The 15,914-nt window shown below is 37.8% G+C and overlaps 1 protein-coding gene across 9 annotated transcripts in view; it reads left to right on the top strand.

Annotated features, from left to right (window-relative positions):
* Positions 1–15,914, top strand: part of hace1 (HECT domain and ankyrin repeat containing E3 ubiquitin protein ligase 1) — a 78,698-nt gene that overhangs the window by 17,087 nt on the left and 45,697 nt on the right. For 7 of the 9 annotated variants that reach the window (XM_072250395.1, XM_072250379.1, XM_072250350.1 and 4 more), the window contains exons 6-9: positions 9,560–9,691; positions 11,825–11,907; positions 13,823–13,919; positions 14,967–15,068. In XM_072250395.1, coding sequence (XP_072106496.1) covers positions 9,560–9,691; positions 11,825–11,907; positions 13,823–13,919; positions 14,967–15,068 — 414 coding nt within the window. The remainder of the gene's footprint in view (positions 1–9,559; positions 9,692–11,824; positions 11,908–13,822; positions 13,920–14,966; positions 15,069–15,914) is intronic. The other 2 variants (XM_072250388.1, XM_072250367.1) reach the window with 1 other exon arrangement.

Here is a 15,914-nt window from a genome sequence, read left to right as displayed (position 1 = left end):
TTCGGAATTGGCTTCTTCCCCTCCACCATCAGATTTATGAATGGTCCTTTAATGCTATCTCATTTTTTCGCTTTCACATTATGTATTTATTTATTTACGTTGTTGTTCTTCTTCTCCACGCTCTGTGGCACATCAGGAGACAACCATGCCGTTTCTTGAGCTTCTTTGTCTATTATTATGATGCCGAGTTGCTAGCTCGATGCTTGACCCAGCATGGATGGAAAGTGTGAAAGAGGCCGGCTGGATTCCAATCCAGGACCACTTGTCAGACTCTTGGCAGTGTGGAGGATCAGAGGGATCTTGGGGTCTGAGTCAAAGCAGCTGCGCAGGTTGACTCTGTGGTTAAGAAGGCGTACGGCGTATTGGCCTTCATCAATCATGGAATTGAATTTAGGGGACTTCCGGGTCATCAAGGGAATGGTGGCGTAAGGAAAAGGTCTCTCGACAAAAAAGAAGGTAAACTGCCCCAAAATCGAATTTAGACAAATACTTAATATTGCATAACTATATTAATAAAAGGGGCAAGGATGATGTCTAACAACAAGATTAAAAAGTCCACTCCGAAGGCTGATAAACATAAAGAGACGCAGCAAGGCGACGGGCCTAGCTCCCCCACGGCAAGCCAGGACAGAGTTAATGAGGGGGAATCGGTGACTCTGTCTTTGATTCTCGGAGAGATTCGCGAGTTCCGACAAGATAACAGCAAACAGCTGGAAGATATTAAAGGAGAAATAGTAAAAACTAACTCGCGGATAGATGAAGCCGAAGCGAGGATTGTTGGAATTGAAGAGAAGCTACAAAACGCCGAGGAAGTGATAGCAGAAATGCTGAAGCTGCAAGACCAGCTCCGGTGGAAACTAATAGATCAAGAAGGCCACTCAAGAAGGGAAAATGTGAGGACTTACGGAGTTCCCGAAGGAAACGAAGGTAAACCCGGATTGATGATTCCCTTCATAGAGAAGCTGCTTAGAGAGAACCTTGATATACCGGCCGCAAAAGACCTACAGATAGAAAGAGCTCACCACGCGTTGGCACCACAGCCCCCGGCAGGCGCCCAGCCCAGATCAATTCTAGTCAGATTTCTCAGTTACAGAACGAAGGAAGAGGTGCTTAAAAGGGCATGGCAAAATAAAGGTTTCATGTGGAACAACTGTAAAATCAGTTTAGACCATGACTACGCACCGGGGATTCTTGCCAGACGGAAGGAATATACGGAAACACGGAGAGTCCTGAAGGAAAACAACATCAGATTCCAGACCCTGTATCCAGCTCGGCTGAGAGTCTTTTACGACGAAGGGACAAAAACTTACCCTACGGTGGAGGAGGCAACGTCGGACCTGGCGGACCGGGGACTACCTATTAAAGTTATCACCCAACCGGAGTCGCTACTGGAGAGGATTCGGCAGAAGTCGTGGCAGTTAGTGGGGCGAGGACGCTCCACAAGAACCAGAGTGTCAAACTACAAGGAAAAGCTGCAAATATTCAGACGCGAATGTACAGAGAATACAGATTAATTAAGAGAAATGACTGAAAAGAGTAAATCGGACTTAAAGGTAAAATGAAAACTGGTAACTGAAAATAAACTAGGCGGAATAACTTGAATGATAGCAATTTGGTCGAGACATAAATAGGAGAAAATCCTCTATGATTATTCAAACTGCTGAGGGCCCTCTAACACAGGGTGAAGATAGAGGTTATCCCTCTGAACTGAGGGGGGTCGGTGCTCAGGCAGGAATATTCACTCAGGAAGTCGGGAAAAATGTTACACGTTCAAATGTTGCACGTTCAAAAATGTCTAGAGTGTGGTTATATGTCTTGGTTTACTGTTGAGAAGGGATTGCTTACTGTTTGGTTAGAAAAGGAGAGTGTTTTTTTTTCTACTAGAGAAAAATGCAAACTGAATTGGTAAAAATAATTTCCTATAATGTTAATAGGGTTTTGAATCCAATTAAAAGAAATAAGATTATGTCTAAATTGAAAAAAGAGAAAGCACAAATAGCTTTCCTCCAGGAAACACATATGAGCCAATCTGAACATGGAAAATTAAAAAGAATGGGCTTTAAGCATGTATTTTATTCATCATATAAATTGAGTCACAAAAGGGGGGTAGCTACTTTAATATCAAGTACTCTTAATTATGAACATATTTCAGAGACTAAAGACAAAGAAGGACGGTTTGTAAAAATCACAGGAAGAATAGAAGGTACAGAAATAACATTGCTGAATGTTTATGCTCCTCCAGGTTGTGAATGGTTATTTTATAGACACATTTTTGACCTAATGGTCAGTTCTCAAGGAGTAGTAATTTGTGGAGGGGATTTTAATATTAGATTAAATCCTGTATTAGATTCTTCAAGAATAGTTACTCAGAATAAACCTCTGACTTGGAAAATGAATTCATTGATGGAGGAGTTGGGAATTATAGATGTCTGGAGGGAATTACACCCTACTAGTAAAGATTATACACATTACTCTTTCCCTTATTCAGCCTATTCAAGGATAGACTATTTCTTTATCTTTAATACAGATAGACTCAGGATAAAAAACTGTAATATTGCAACAATTGATCTATCGGATCATAGCCCAGTCTCTATGTCTCTAATCCTGGAAAGGAAAATGAGGAAAACACTATGGAGGCTAAACTCACATATACTCAATAACCCGAAAGTAATGGAGAGATTAAGGGGAGAAATCAAAGAATATCTAGACCTTAATGACACGGGAGAAACATCACCAGTGATCTTATGGGATACATTGAAAGCTGTACTGAGAGGGAAAATTATTTCCATTACCACTCACATGAAAAAAATCAATGCACAAAAATTAGCAGACCTTCAAGGAAAATTAAAACAACTTCAAGTTGTAGATAGCAACAAAAGTAATTCAAATCGAAAACCGGAAATTAGGAAATTGCAAAGTGAAATTGACGATATTTATACGTTGGAAACTCAAAGGAATTTTCTTTACCTGAGACAAAAGAATTATGAAGTAGGAGGTAAATCAGCTAGATTATTAGCATATAAATTACGAAAACAACAAGCAGACAATACAATTCATAAAATAAAGAATCCAAAGACAAAGCTTGTGGAGAGTACAATAGGGAAAATTCAAGAGAGTTTTGAAACATATTATCGAGAGCTGTACTCCCAACCCCGGGCCCCCAATGAGCCCTATATAGACAGTGTATTGAATTTTTTAGATCTACCTAAACTTACAGATTTACAAAATGAAAGTTTATTAGAACCAGTAGCTGTTAAAGAACATCTCTAGGTTAAAGGCTGGAAAGTCCCCAGGTTCTGATGGGTTTACCTCAGAGTGGTACAAGTCCCTGAAGACACAGTTAGCCCCATTACTACTTAACACCTTTAATTGGATCTTGCAGAGAGGAGAAACTTCACCTTCCTGGAGAGAAGCGATTATTTCAGTTATTCCTAAAGAGGGTAAAGATAAACTAGAATGTGGCAATTATCGGCCAATTAGTGTTCTTAATTTAGATTACAAACTATTTACATCTATATTAGCGCGCAGATTGGAAAAGCTTTTGCCTGGCCTAATCCACTTAGACCAGACTGGATTTATTCAACAAAGACAAACACAGGACAACATAAGGAGAACTCTGCACATATTAGAACAGGTTAATAAGAACGAGACAGACAATGGTAGTAGGATTGGACGCTGAGAAAGCTTTTGATTCGGTTAGTTGGGCATTCCTATACAGAGTGTTAGGAAGATTCGGCTTTCAAGAAAAGTTTATTAAAATAATTCAGACTCTATATGACAGCCCTACAGCCGGAATTAAGATAAATGGGGACCTCTCTGACTCCTTCATCTGAGAGAGAGGCACTAGACAGGGATGCCCAATTTCTCCTCTCCTTTTTGCGCTATATATTGAACCGCTTGCCCAACTAATAAGACAGAGCGAAATTGTAAAAGGTATCAAGGTGGCAGGGATTGAACAGAAAGTGGCGTTATTCGCAGATGATGTTTTGGTCTATCTGAGTGAACCAGAAAAATCATTTATAGGATTGTTTACACTGTTGGATGACTTTGGGAAAATATCAGGTTATAAAATAAATGTAAAGAAAACGCAGGTTATGTCCCTAAATTATACACCATCCAAAAAATTGCAGGATACATATGATCTTAAGTGGGAAGCTAAATCATTAAAATATTTAGGAATAACCCTGCTGAAGGATCTTTCAACACTGTCACAGGTAAATTATGGGCCATTAATCTCAGAGATAAAAGCAGATATGCATAGATGGAATCTTATCCCCTTTTTAAGTTTAAATTCAAGGATAAATACTATAAAAATGAATATTCTTCCTCGGTTATTGTATCTTTTCTGTACTTTACCGGTGGAGGTGGAAGATAATCAATTCAGGGAATGGGACAAATGGATTTCCCGCTTCATTTGGCAAGGAAAGAAACCTAGAATTCGATATAACACCTTACATTTAGGGAAGGAAGGAGGAGGTATGGTTCTTCCTTGCCTGAGAAATTATTTTTATGCCTCACAGATAACCACTCTGTTATATTGGTGTAATAGGGAATATAAGGCTAGATGGAAGGAAATAGAATTTGGATTAGTTGACAGTTTTCCTCTACAGGCCTCAATAGCTGACAAAGGATTGATGGCCCAGTTGGAAAAATTTAAAAAACAGTTGGATAAATCTTACATTAAAAGTATGGCAGAAGGTGGTTAATTCATGTGGAATTAATAACATGTTAAAACTCTTTAGATGGTGTGCATATGATACCGAATTCCTTCCCAACAGAGGAGATAAAAGATTTGAGCTATGGATAAAGAAAGGTCTTACAACCTACCTCTCATTTATAGATAAAGGAGTATTACAAAGTTTCCAAATCCTGCAGGACAAACATGGCCTAGAACATAATGACTTTTTTAGGTACCTTCAAGTACGAAACTATGTTATCCAGAGTTGTAGATATACAGACCTATCAACAGTAGAATTAGAATTTTTCAAGATTCTGAATTCGGCTTGCAGTTCAATACCTAGTAAATCAGTTTCTCAATTATATAATGCACTCTCCCATGCTAAAAATGTAAATACACTAATATAGTGTATTTACATTTTTAGCATGGGAGAGTGCATTATACAATGTTCTCTCCAAGTCAAAGAATTAGTCGAGGACCATTGAAAGCTGCAGATTTTCCCCCAAGCCTCCTCTGAAAGTACCAACCCCGCTTCTTTCTCCCACTTCTCTTTAATATAAAGTGGGAGAAAGAAGCGGGGTTGGTACTTACAGAGGAGGCTTGGGGGAAAATCTGCAGCTTTCAATGGTCCTCGACTAATTCTTTGACTTGGAGAGAACATTGTTGGAAAAACATTATAAGATACTTCAAGACCCCATATCAGGAAAAATATAAAGATACAAACGTGACGTGTTGGAGAAGGTGCGGCTCCAAGGAGGCAAATCATTTTCATATTTTCTGGGATTGCCCTAAATTAAGTCTATATTGGGAAGGTATTCATAGAACATTAGTTAAGATACTTAGGTCCCATATACCTCTGAACTTTGAGTCGCTCTATTTGGGGCATGTATTGTTTCTTGAACAGAAGGAAGATATAAAGTTGCTGCAGGCCCTCTTTGCGGCAAGTAAGAAATCAATCACTAGAAAGTGGCTAAATCCAATACCACCTACATTAGAAGATTGGCACGAAATTATCTTGGAAATATTTAAAATGGAAAAGTTGACTTACTCCCTGAGAATTCAAAAAGAAAAATTTTATCAAATCTGGAATAAATGGATTGAATATATAACCCCAATGCGAGCAGACTTTAGATGACTCTCCTAATGATTTATACTGCTCTTCTCATCAACACAGTAATATTGCTAACGTAAGCACCCCTAGTCTAACTGTCTTTTTTTTTGTTTTCTTTTGGAAAATAGAGAATTAACACAAGTAAAGGGAAAGAATTGGGAAAGGGATAAAAAATGAAAAAATTAAGTAAATAAGTACATAAGGATAGGATAATTATGTCTGCGGGCAGGAGCAAGCATGAACAAATTAGGATATAAACACCTACAATGGTTGATACATAGGCTTATATACAACATTTTGGACCAGTGGAAATGGTCCAGAAGAGTTATATGGAAACTATTATTACCATTTTTCTTAACAACTAATACCATTACTTAGCCTAATAGATTAGAATTACCACAGTACATAATTATCTATTTAAATGTCTAATTTCCTTTTATATCATCTCAATGTGTACTTAAGAATGTATAAATAATTATAGTTTTATACATATAAAAAATGGAAAAGGTTATATGTGTGAAAAAAGTACATGATATTTGTGAATTCCTTATCCAAATAAAAATAAAATTTAAAAAAAAAAGGAATTGAATTTAGGAACCGAGAGGTAACGTTGCAGCTATATAGGACCCTGGTCAGACCCCACTTGGAGTACTATGCTCATTTCGGGTTGCCTCACTACAGGAAGGATGCGGAAGCCATAGAAAAGGTGCAGAAGAGATTTATGAGGATGTTGCCTTGGATTGGGGAGCGTGCCTTATGAGAATAGGTTGAGTGAACTCGGCCTTTTCTCCTTGGAGCGACGGAAGATGAGAGGTGACCTGATAGAGGTGTATTAGATGATGAGAGGCATTGATAGTGTGGATAGTCAGAGACTTTTTCCCAGGGCTGAAATGGTTGCCACAAGAGGACACAGGTTTAAGGTGCTGGGGAGTAGGTACAGAGGACATGTCAGGAGTAAGTTTTTTACGCAGAGAGTGGTGAGTGTGTGGAATGGGCTGCTGGCAACGGTGGTGGAGGTGGATACAATAGGGTCTTTTAAGAGACTTTTGGATAGGTACATGGAGCTTAGAAAAATAGAGGGCAGCCTTGTAATTTCTAAGTAGGGACATGTTCAGCACAACTTCGTGGGCCAAAGGGCCTGTATTGTGCTGTAGGTTTTCTATGTTTCACTCGCCTTTTAAGTCTAGCGCGGGTCCCACTACACTATTAGCCGGCTTTTTACTTCTGTAACTTTGGAATTTTTATATCTTGCACTGTACTGCTTCCACAGAACAACAAATTTCACAGCATATGTCAGTGATAATAAACCTGAAACTGATTTTTGGACAGATTACAGTAAACCAATGTTACACTAGTCACAGAGTAATACAGCACGGAAACGGGACATTTGGATTTGTGGGAAGGAAATAGTGTCAGGTAATTCTTAAATTGAGGATGAAACCAGAATAGATGAACAAGAACCGTTTGATATCTATTTGGATTTGCAAAACGCCACATGATTATTAAACAGATTTGACATGGAATCATGCACCGAATAGAAGAAAAAGGGTTTCATTTTTGAGTTGGGGTTAAGTGATGAGTTAGGTGCTGGAAGCATTGGTGGTGGTGTGCCTGGATTTCAGTCTATATCAATAATTGGATGAGGGAATTATAGTTGCAAGAAAAAGTTTGTGAATTCTTTGCAATTACCTGGTTTTCTGCATTAATTACTCGTATGTGGTCTGATCTTCATCTAAGTTGCGTTAATAGACAAACACAATCTGCCTAAACTAATAACACATAAACAGTTGTATTTTCATGTCTTTATTGAACACGTTGTTTAATCATTTACAGTCCAGGCTGGAAAAAGTATGTGAACACTTGTTTTTAATAATTGGTAGAATCTCCTTTAGCAGCAATACCCTCCACTAAACGTTTCTTGTAGCTGCTGATCAGACTTGCACAATGGCGAGGAGGAATTTTAGTACTTTCCTCCACACAAAACTGTTTCAATTCATCAATATTTCTGGGATACCTTGCCTGAACAGTCCTTTTCGGGTCATGCCCCAGCATCTCAATTGGGTAAGGTCTGGATTCTGATGCGGCCATTTCAAAACATAAATCTTCTTCCTTTTAAACTATTCTGTTGTTAATTTACTCTTGTGCTTCAGATGGTTGTCTTGTTGCACCATCTAACTTCCATTCAGCTTCAGATGACGGACCGCTCTCCTGACATTCTCCTGTAAAGTGTCTTGATACAATTTTGAATTCTTTGTTCCCTCGGTGATTGTAGGCTGTCTGGGCTCTGAAGCAACAAAGCTGTCCCAAACCATGATGGTCCTCTCATATTGCTTCACAGTTAGGATGAGATTTTGGTGTTGATGGGCAGTGTCCTCTTCCTGTAAACAAAGGTGCGTGCATTTCTGCCAAAAAGTTAACTTTTGTCTTGCCTGTCCAAAGAACATTGTCCCGGAAGCATTGTGAAACATCCAGGTAGTCTTTTGCAAACTTGAGACATGCAGTAATGTTATTTTGGAGAGCAGTGGCTTCCTCTGTGATGTCCTTCCATGAACACCATTCTTGTTCAGTGTTTTATTATGGTGGATGCAAGTTCTAGAGATTTTGGCAGATCTTTTGCTGTTGCCCTTGGATTCTTCTTCAGCACCTTCAGCATTGCGTGTTGTGTTCTTGGTGTGATCCTTGCAGGTTGCCCACTCCTAGGGAGTGTAGCAACAGTACTGAATTTCCTTCATTTGTAGATATTTTCTCTTACAGTGGACTGATGAACACTCGGGTCTTTAGGAATGCTTTTGTAGTCTTCTGCAGCTTCATGTATCTCTGCAGCTCTTCTAAGGTCCTCTGAAGTTGTTTTGATCGAGGCATGGTGCACATAAACAGGCCTTTCTTGAGAAGAGCAGGCTCTGTCAGTAACCTGACTTTGAGTGTCTTTTCTTATAGGGCAGGGCACCTTGACAGCCCACACCTCCAATCCCATCTCATTGATTGGAACACCTGACTCCAAATAGCTTTTGTAGAAGGCTTTGCCCCAAGAGGTTTACATACTTTTTTGAACTTAGACTGCGATTGTTTAAATGGTGTACTCAGCATTGAGGAGAGGAAGTACAATTTTTTGTGTGTTAATAGTTTAGGCAGATTATGTTCTGGCTATTATTGTGACTTAGATAAAGATCAGACCACATTTTATGTGTAATTAATGCAGAAAACCAAGTAAGTGTAATGTTTAAGTTCGATGATGATGTGAAGCAAAATGCCATATATGCAGTGAGCAGGATGTTCAGAGGCTTCAGGGGGCAAAAGATAAGTAAATGGAGTTGATTCAAGTTGTTCCATTTTAATTTGCAATTTATTAAAGAAGATTATTGCTGAAAATTGCATTTTTGTTAATTGGCTTTACAGTAGCTTTTGTACTTATTTAACTGTGTGCTAATTTGGGGTCTGGAGATGTATGCAGAAAATGTAGTTTGATCCATAACTTTCTAATAAAGCTACTCCAATTTGTGATGTCAAAGTCTGATTTATACCTTTTATGTAAATGAAGTTTTAGCAAATATAGAATAAATAATGCTACATGGCATCAATCTTGATTTTGGGATTTAAAGAAAAGAATTTATAGATCTCTCAGGTTGCTGAAGCAACTGGAAATTGCAAGAAATGCACGGTCTTTGCTGTTTATCTCTGGTTTTATACACAGAAATCCAATTATTTTACAATTAAGTATATCGCAACAAGTAAATTGCAACAATTTAAAGAAAGCAATTTCTTTGCTGCAGATTCATTGGCTGGCTGTCAATGGACGCACTGAGCTTCTTCATGATCTACTGCAGCATGTTAGTAATGTGGATGTTGAAGATGCAATGGGCCAGACTGCTTTACATGTGGCTTGTCAGAATGGGCATAAGACGGTTAGTACAAAAGCCTTAAAAGAAAAGCAATGGTTTGATGCCATTTTGAATTGCTTTTGCAACTGTCAAACAGAAAAATACTGCTTTTAAATATCTAGATGGACAACATAATGTATTTTAAAATGAAATTTCAATTCATGAGTATTTTTGAATGCATCGCATTTATTTCTAAATTATGTGTCGAAGTCTGGGCAGCGAAGTGGCAGACGGGGTTTAATCTTGTCAAGGGGAAGGGAGAAATAATGAGGTATACAGGTAATGGTCGGTCCCTTAATAGTACTGAGGTACAGCAGAATCTTGGAGTCCAAGTCCACAGTCCACTGTCCACTGAAAGTGAAGTAGGCATATGACATGCTTGCCTATGTTGGTGGGGGCATTAAGTATTAGAGTAAAGAAGTGATGCTGCAGCCCTATAAAACTTTAATTGAACTGCACTTGGAATATTCTGTGCAGTTTTGGTATCATCATTATAGGAGGCTAGAAAGGGTGCAGTAGAGGTTTGCTGGGATACTGCCTGGATTAAAATATATGAGCTCCAAACCTGGGTTGTTCTTAGAGTATTCAAGGCTGGAGGAGACCACTTGGAAGGTTTTAAAATTTAGAGGCATGGGTAGGGTACAGTCAGAATCTGTTCCCCAGCGTAGAAATGTCAAACAGCAGAGGACAGACTTTTCATGTTGGAGGGTTGAAGTTAAAGGCAACGTGAGGGGCAAGTTTATTTACGCAGAGAGTGGAAGGGTGCCTGGAATGAGTTACCAGGGCTTGTAGTGGAAGTGAGTAGTTTAGAATTGAGGCTTTTAGATAGACACATGAATATGAAGGGAATGGGGGAATATGGCTGGTAAATGGGAGGACACAATATAAATCAACATGAAGATACACACATCTTGTAAATACGATAACTGGAAATTTAACTGATCAGGTTGGCCTTGCTGAAAACATTTCAGTGCTTTCTGCTGTGCTCTTATTATTTTTGTCTTTTATATTTTACAATTTCTTTGGTGTTCGTGACGTGACATTTCATTGTCAGTCTATCTGGTGCATTCAGTTCTTTGTCACTTCGCTTTGTAAAGTATGTTGTGGTCTGGGTCTTGTTTCCTTTAACAACCACTATTTCACCAGCTAGAATATACATGATAAGTGGCGAATTGGTGATCCTGAGTGAGGACATCAACAAGCTAAATGTGCACATCAGTTGATCTTTTCAGGAAATTGATTTAGTCATAAGCTCAGTCATAAGACCCATATCAAATACTCCTTAGGGTTCCCTACTGCAAAGAAATCAAAACTGGGCTTCATAACAAAACCACTTCATGTACTTGCAAGATTCCATTGCAAAGATAAAATCCAGAACAACATCCTTTGTATTAGGACTATCTATTTACTAATTTTTAAAGCTCATTCCAAGGTAAAACTGCATTATTTAATAAGGGTAAATTTTGACAGTAGTGTTGTCATGAATTAAATAAAGACTTGTTTGCTTTGGTTAGTGGTGATATATTTGACCCTGAAGCAGGACACTGAGTTCAAATTTGACATAGTTTGGATTGATATCAAACTGCAGAAGCTGGAATGCTGCACTGTGCAAGATCATAGGCTGATGTAGCACAGAAACAATCAATTAGGCATGTGTCTCTGCATATATTCTTTTTTGGAGATCTTTCCAATTAGCTTTTCACCATTGTTCTAAATCTTACCCTTTGAAATATTAATTCAATTCCCTGTTGAAAAATGCTATTGAATAATGTCCTTCCATCTTTCTTTCAAACCATGCATTTACATCATAACTGTGTGAAGTTTTTCATCCGGATATCATTTGCTGCTCTTGCCGTTTATCTTGTATCCCTCTAATCCCATTTGCCATAGAAAAGTTTTCTTACTCTGTTAAGTCATTGATGTTGTTAGCTTTAATCATGTTAAATTTATTGTCCTGTTGATTGTACAAGCTCTTATTTGCAGTGACTTGATGTCCTCACTCACCTCCCTCCTTCAGCCAGCATGCGAAAACAGTTTTTCTGTTCTTGTGGAAGAAATTGTTTGAAGCTTCACTGGCCCTTTTGTGTATATTACAGCAGTGAGATTATTCTTAGTTTTGGTATCTGGCAGTTATCTCATCTTTTTTTTTCTTCACAGACAGTACTTTGTCTTCTTGACAGTGGTGCGGATATTAACAGGCCTAATGTATCAGGCGCTACTCCTTTGTACTTCGCTTGCAGGTACCATGCAATTTTTTTTAAAGAATTGTGTTTTTAGGTCAGATTTAAATCTGTAATTGTTTGCTTTTGCACTAGGTCTTATGGGTTGATTTCCACTAATAGAATATGGCTTCTCATTTTGAAGACCAGCATTTAAAAAGATGTTTTGAATTATGCAAACTTTTAAAACAGCATTAGGCAAAGTTGTTCTAACTGGGAGTGTCTGTGAATTGAAACTAAACTCCGTAATTGGAGTATTTCCTTCAATGACAGTATTGTCATCTAGTAACTAGGCTTGGCCATGTGGCCTGCACCGGATTTGTATGTTTCCCCGTATGGCTTGAAGCTCAGTACTATATGAAATTACCTGCCACATAATAGATTCCTCTATTTGTAACATCCCCTTTCTCTCCCCCCAAGAAGAGGTAAAACAGGAAAGTTATTCTCTTTAATCCTGAACTAGTAAGGTAGAGTTAGGGCAAAGATTGTGGTCTTGCCACCATATAGTTCTTCACGTTAGCAGATCGTATCTGGAAGTCCAGTGTTTGTTGATGGCATTAAGTAATTAATGGCATTTTCAAAATTGCTCCAGTAATTAAACAGGGATATCTCCTGTTTTACCTCTTATCCTTGTCCATTCAGCGTGAGGTTTTAATGTCTGAATTAAATGCATAATGTTCTGTTTCATAAGTATTTTTTTGTGGCTTGCTTGACAGCTTAAGCTCTCACCCATTTGGTGATTCTGTCCTCACAAATTTTGTGTCAATTTTTGTAACACTGGCAAACTTGGTTGTGTGGGGTGCTTTAGGTTGATTCTTGGGAAGAATAGGTTTGAACTATACTTGTCAAGGATTTAGGATAATGAAATATCGTAGTGGGGGGAAGAATTTTGGGTAGGGAGGGTTAGGTGAGAGGATTTTTCACTTGGGGAATTCAAGGATGAGGGGGCAATGTTTCAGGGAAAAATATTCTAATTTAAGGTGAGCAAAGATTTCTTAGATTGGCGATAAATCTTTGGAACTCTTTATCCCAGAGATCTGTGGTGGTTGAATCATTGAATACAGTCAGGTATGTACACTATTGATCAAAGAGCAGTTGTGGTTTATGAGCAGCAGGCAGGAGAATGGAGTTAATCACATCAGTCATGATATTACTGAATGGGATAGCAGACACAAAATGTCATCTGTATTCTAAGCCCTTTATAGATTGCAAATAATTGTGGTTCCAGCCCTAAACTGGCATCTCATAGGTTAACAACTTCAAATCGTAAAAAAAAATCCATTTATCTGATTATAGTTTTAGTGAGCTATTCTTGTAAATACTAATTTTAATGTATTACCTCCAATGCTATGAACGGTTATTTCTGTTGTAAGTTATTAACTGTGTTACACCTAATGATTTTCTGCTTTGCTAGTTGTATCATGAGAAAGCTTTCTAATTCATCAAACAGGATTCCCCTTTCATTAAACCGTATCAATGCTATTTAATCATTTTATGATTTTATAAATGTTCTGCTGCAGATACTTTATTGATAATAGGCTAATGGCCTTCAATTTCGTGCTTTCTGTCCCTCTTTCCCTCTTGACTTGAATGTTTTGTGGTTGTCCAGTCTGTGAGATCCATTGGTAATGTAGGAAACTTCAAAAAATCAGTGCAGCTGCTTTTAAGACCTGTCAGCTGCTGAGCTTGCCAGATTTTAACTCTGTTCATTTGTCAAGTTCTATATATATTCCTGCATTTGCAGTCTCCTGTGCTTCCACATTCTGATTCTGACTTGAATTAAAAAGGAGAGAAAGATCTTTCCACATTCCCAAGTGCTGCTGTGCTTCCTTATTCCCCACATCGGCTGCCACAGAAAAAGCTGGGTTAGTTTCAGTGTCTTGTAATGCTCCTGATTATACCTTTTTGAAGTTGATATTATGTCAATTTATTGCAGCCATGGTCAAAGGGATACAGCGCAGATCTTGATTTCAAGAGGTGCCAAATACTTACCTGACAACAATGGTGTTACTCCACTGGATCTCTGTGTGCAGGTATAACACCGTATTGTTTTTTCTGATATAGCAATTTAAGAAAGGTCCTCCTATTTTCCATCCATAGGAGGAATAGAAATTAGAGTTGAGGCATATAATATTTTTTAGCGTAGGTTCTAATAGGTGAATTATGAAGTTTCTGTGGTTCTGAATTAAACTATTGATGGACATGCGACTTTGATTAGAAACACGGAAGTAGATAGGTTGAGCTTTGAGCCTTCTCTGCTATTCATTTTGATAATATCTCAAATCAATCATCTCGAGGTATGCTGTCACTTTTTCTATATATCTCTCTCTGCCTTTTGCATAAGTATATCAGTCTCAAAGTATATTCAGCAACTTGTTCTCTAATGATGAATTCCACAAGTTCACCCTCCCTGGGGTGAAGAAACTTCCTATTGCAGTCTTGTAATGGGGCAGAAGTTTTAGACACCCTAGCAAGAGAAAACAATGTTTGCATTCTGTATAGCTTTGTCAGAATTATTTAAAGACATGCAAAGCTATCTATGGAATTATTTCATTTTTCTGCAAAGTTAGCATCATGCATAAGCTTAAACCATCCTTGCAGTGACCAGAGTTCATCCCCTCTTCATAGTGTATAATTTTAACAGCCAGGAATTTGCAATTGCTTTAGTTACAGTTGTTGCACTAATTTGTAGGAACACAAGGAGCAGAAATGAGTAGGTCATTTGCTTCTTTGTGTTTTCTTTACTTTTCAATTTGATTTTTATTTCTCAGTGCTAGTTCCCTGCAACCTTTAATTCCTTTTTATTCAAAAATCTATAATTTTTTTTCTTAGGCATGCTCAGTATTTGAGCTGTCATAGCCCTCCTGATTTGCTGCCCTTCAAGTTAACAAATTTCTACTTATCTCCAGTGGACTTAGTATCTTAAGAAGGCAACCAGTTTGGAATGCCATTGACGGGTCCAACATAATTCCTGCACAATTCCTCACGCTTGCCCTTTTCATAATTATCTGCTCAAAGTTTTACTTTATTTTCTTAGCAAGTTGGTCACGAATAATGCTATGATGCTTTTGCTTCTTCAGGGTGGATATGGGGAAACGTGTGAAATTTTAATCCAACACCATCCCCGGCTCTTTCAAACACTTATCCAGATGACACAGAGTGAGGATATCAAGGAAAACATGGTAAAGTCGAACTTAACAGGATTAGTTACTTATTTTAAATGTACTTGCACAATTTACAGTGAATACTAAAATGTGTGTGTGTGTATATACAGTTGTCATATTATGTCATCCTGCGCCATCTAGTGTTACAATATGGAACCTCAGTTCTGTTCAATGATTCTGATCATTTGGGAGTGATTTTAAAAACTAGGCCTTTTCTTCCTCTCTGAAAAGACACTTAAATCATGGTGCTGATATTATGGAATAGTTTTGGCCTTTGTAATAGATGTTACAATGTGACTTGTAATATTGGATTAATGACCTGTGTAATCTTTAAACTTTCACTGATGTAGTATTCCAACTTGGATTCTATATTGGATTCTATAAGTAGAATTGGATTAAATATTCAGTGATACTGAAGTGATGTAAATTTTCTAACATTATACTTCTAAAGATTTATGTTATATAGTTTTATTAGTTAGTGCCTGTCTTAAAGGTGGAAACCCCATTGGTGGTTATTGCAATAGGTATTTACTTTCCTATCCACTCTTTCTCAATTTTTGAATTCGTGAATTCACTGCAGTTCTTCTCGGTTAGAGAAACCATTTTTTTCTAGATACTCTTCAGATCTTCTGTTTAATTCTAACAAAAGAGACTTGTTAAATTTCACTTTAAGTAGAGCTTATCTTCAAAAAAGAGACTTGTCAATATGAAAAATATTGAGCACATCTAATGCTTAATGTTTAAGCAACCATCCCCTCATACTGTAGCTACGTCTTGTGTTTTCACTGACTTGTGAAAATGTAAACTCAAAAAGGTCTGCAGATGCTGCAAATTCAAAGTAGCAACACAGAAAATGATGGAGGA

This window comes from Mobula birostris, chromosome 2, assembly GCF_030028105.1.
Source record: "Mobula birostris isolate sMobBir1 chromosome 2, sMobBir1.hap1, whole genome shotgun sequence".
NCBI lineage: Eukaryota > Metazoa > Chordata > Chondrichthyes > Myliobatiformes > Myliobatidae > Mobula > Mobula birostris.
The sequence above is the reverse complement of the archived record's forward strand: the minus strand, read 5'-3'. Positions and strand labels throughout refer to the sequence as shown.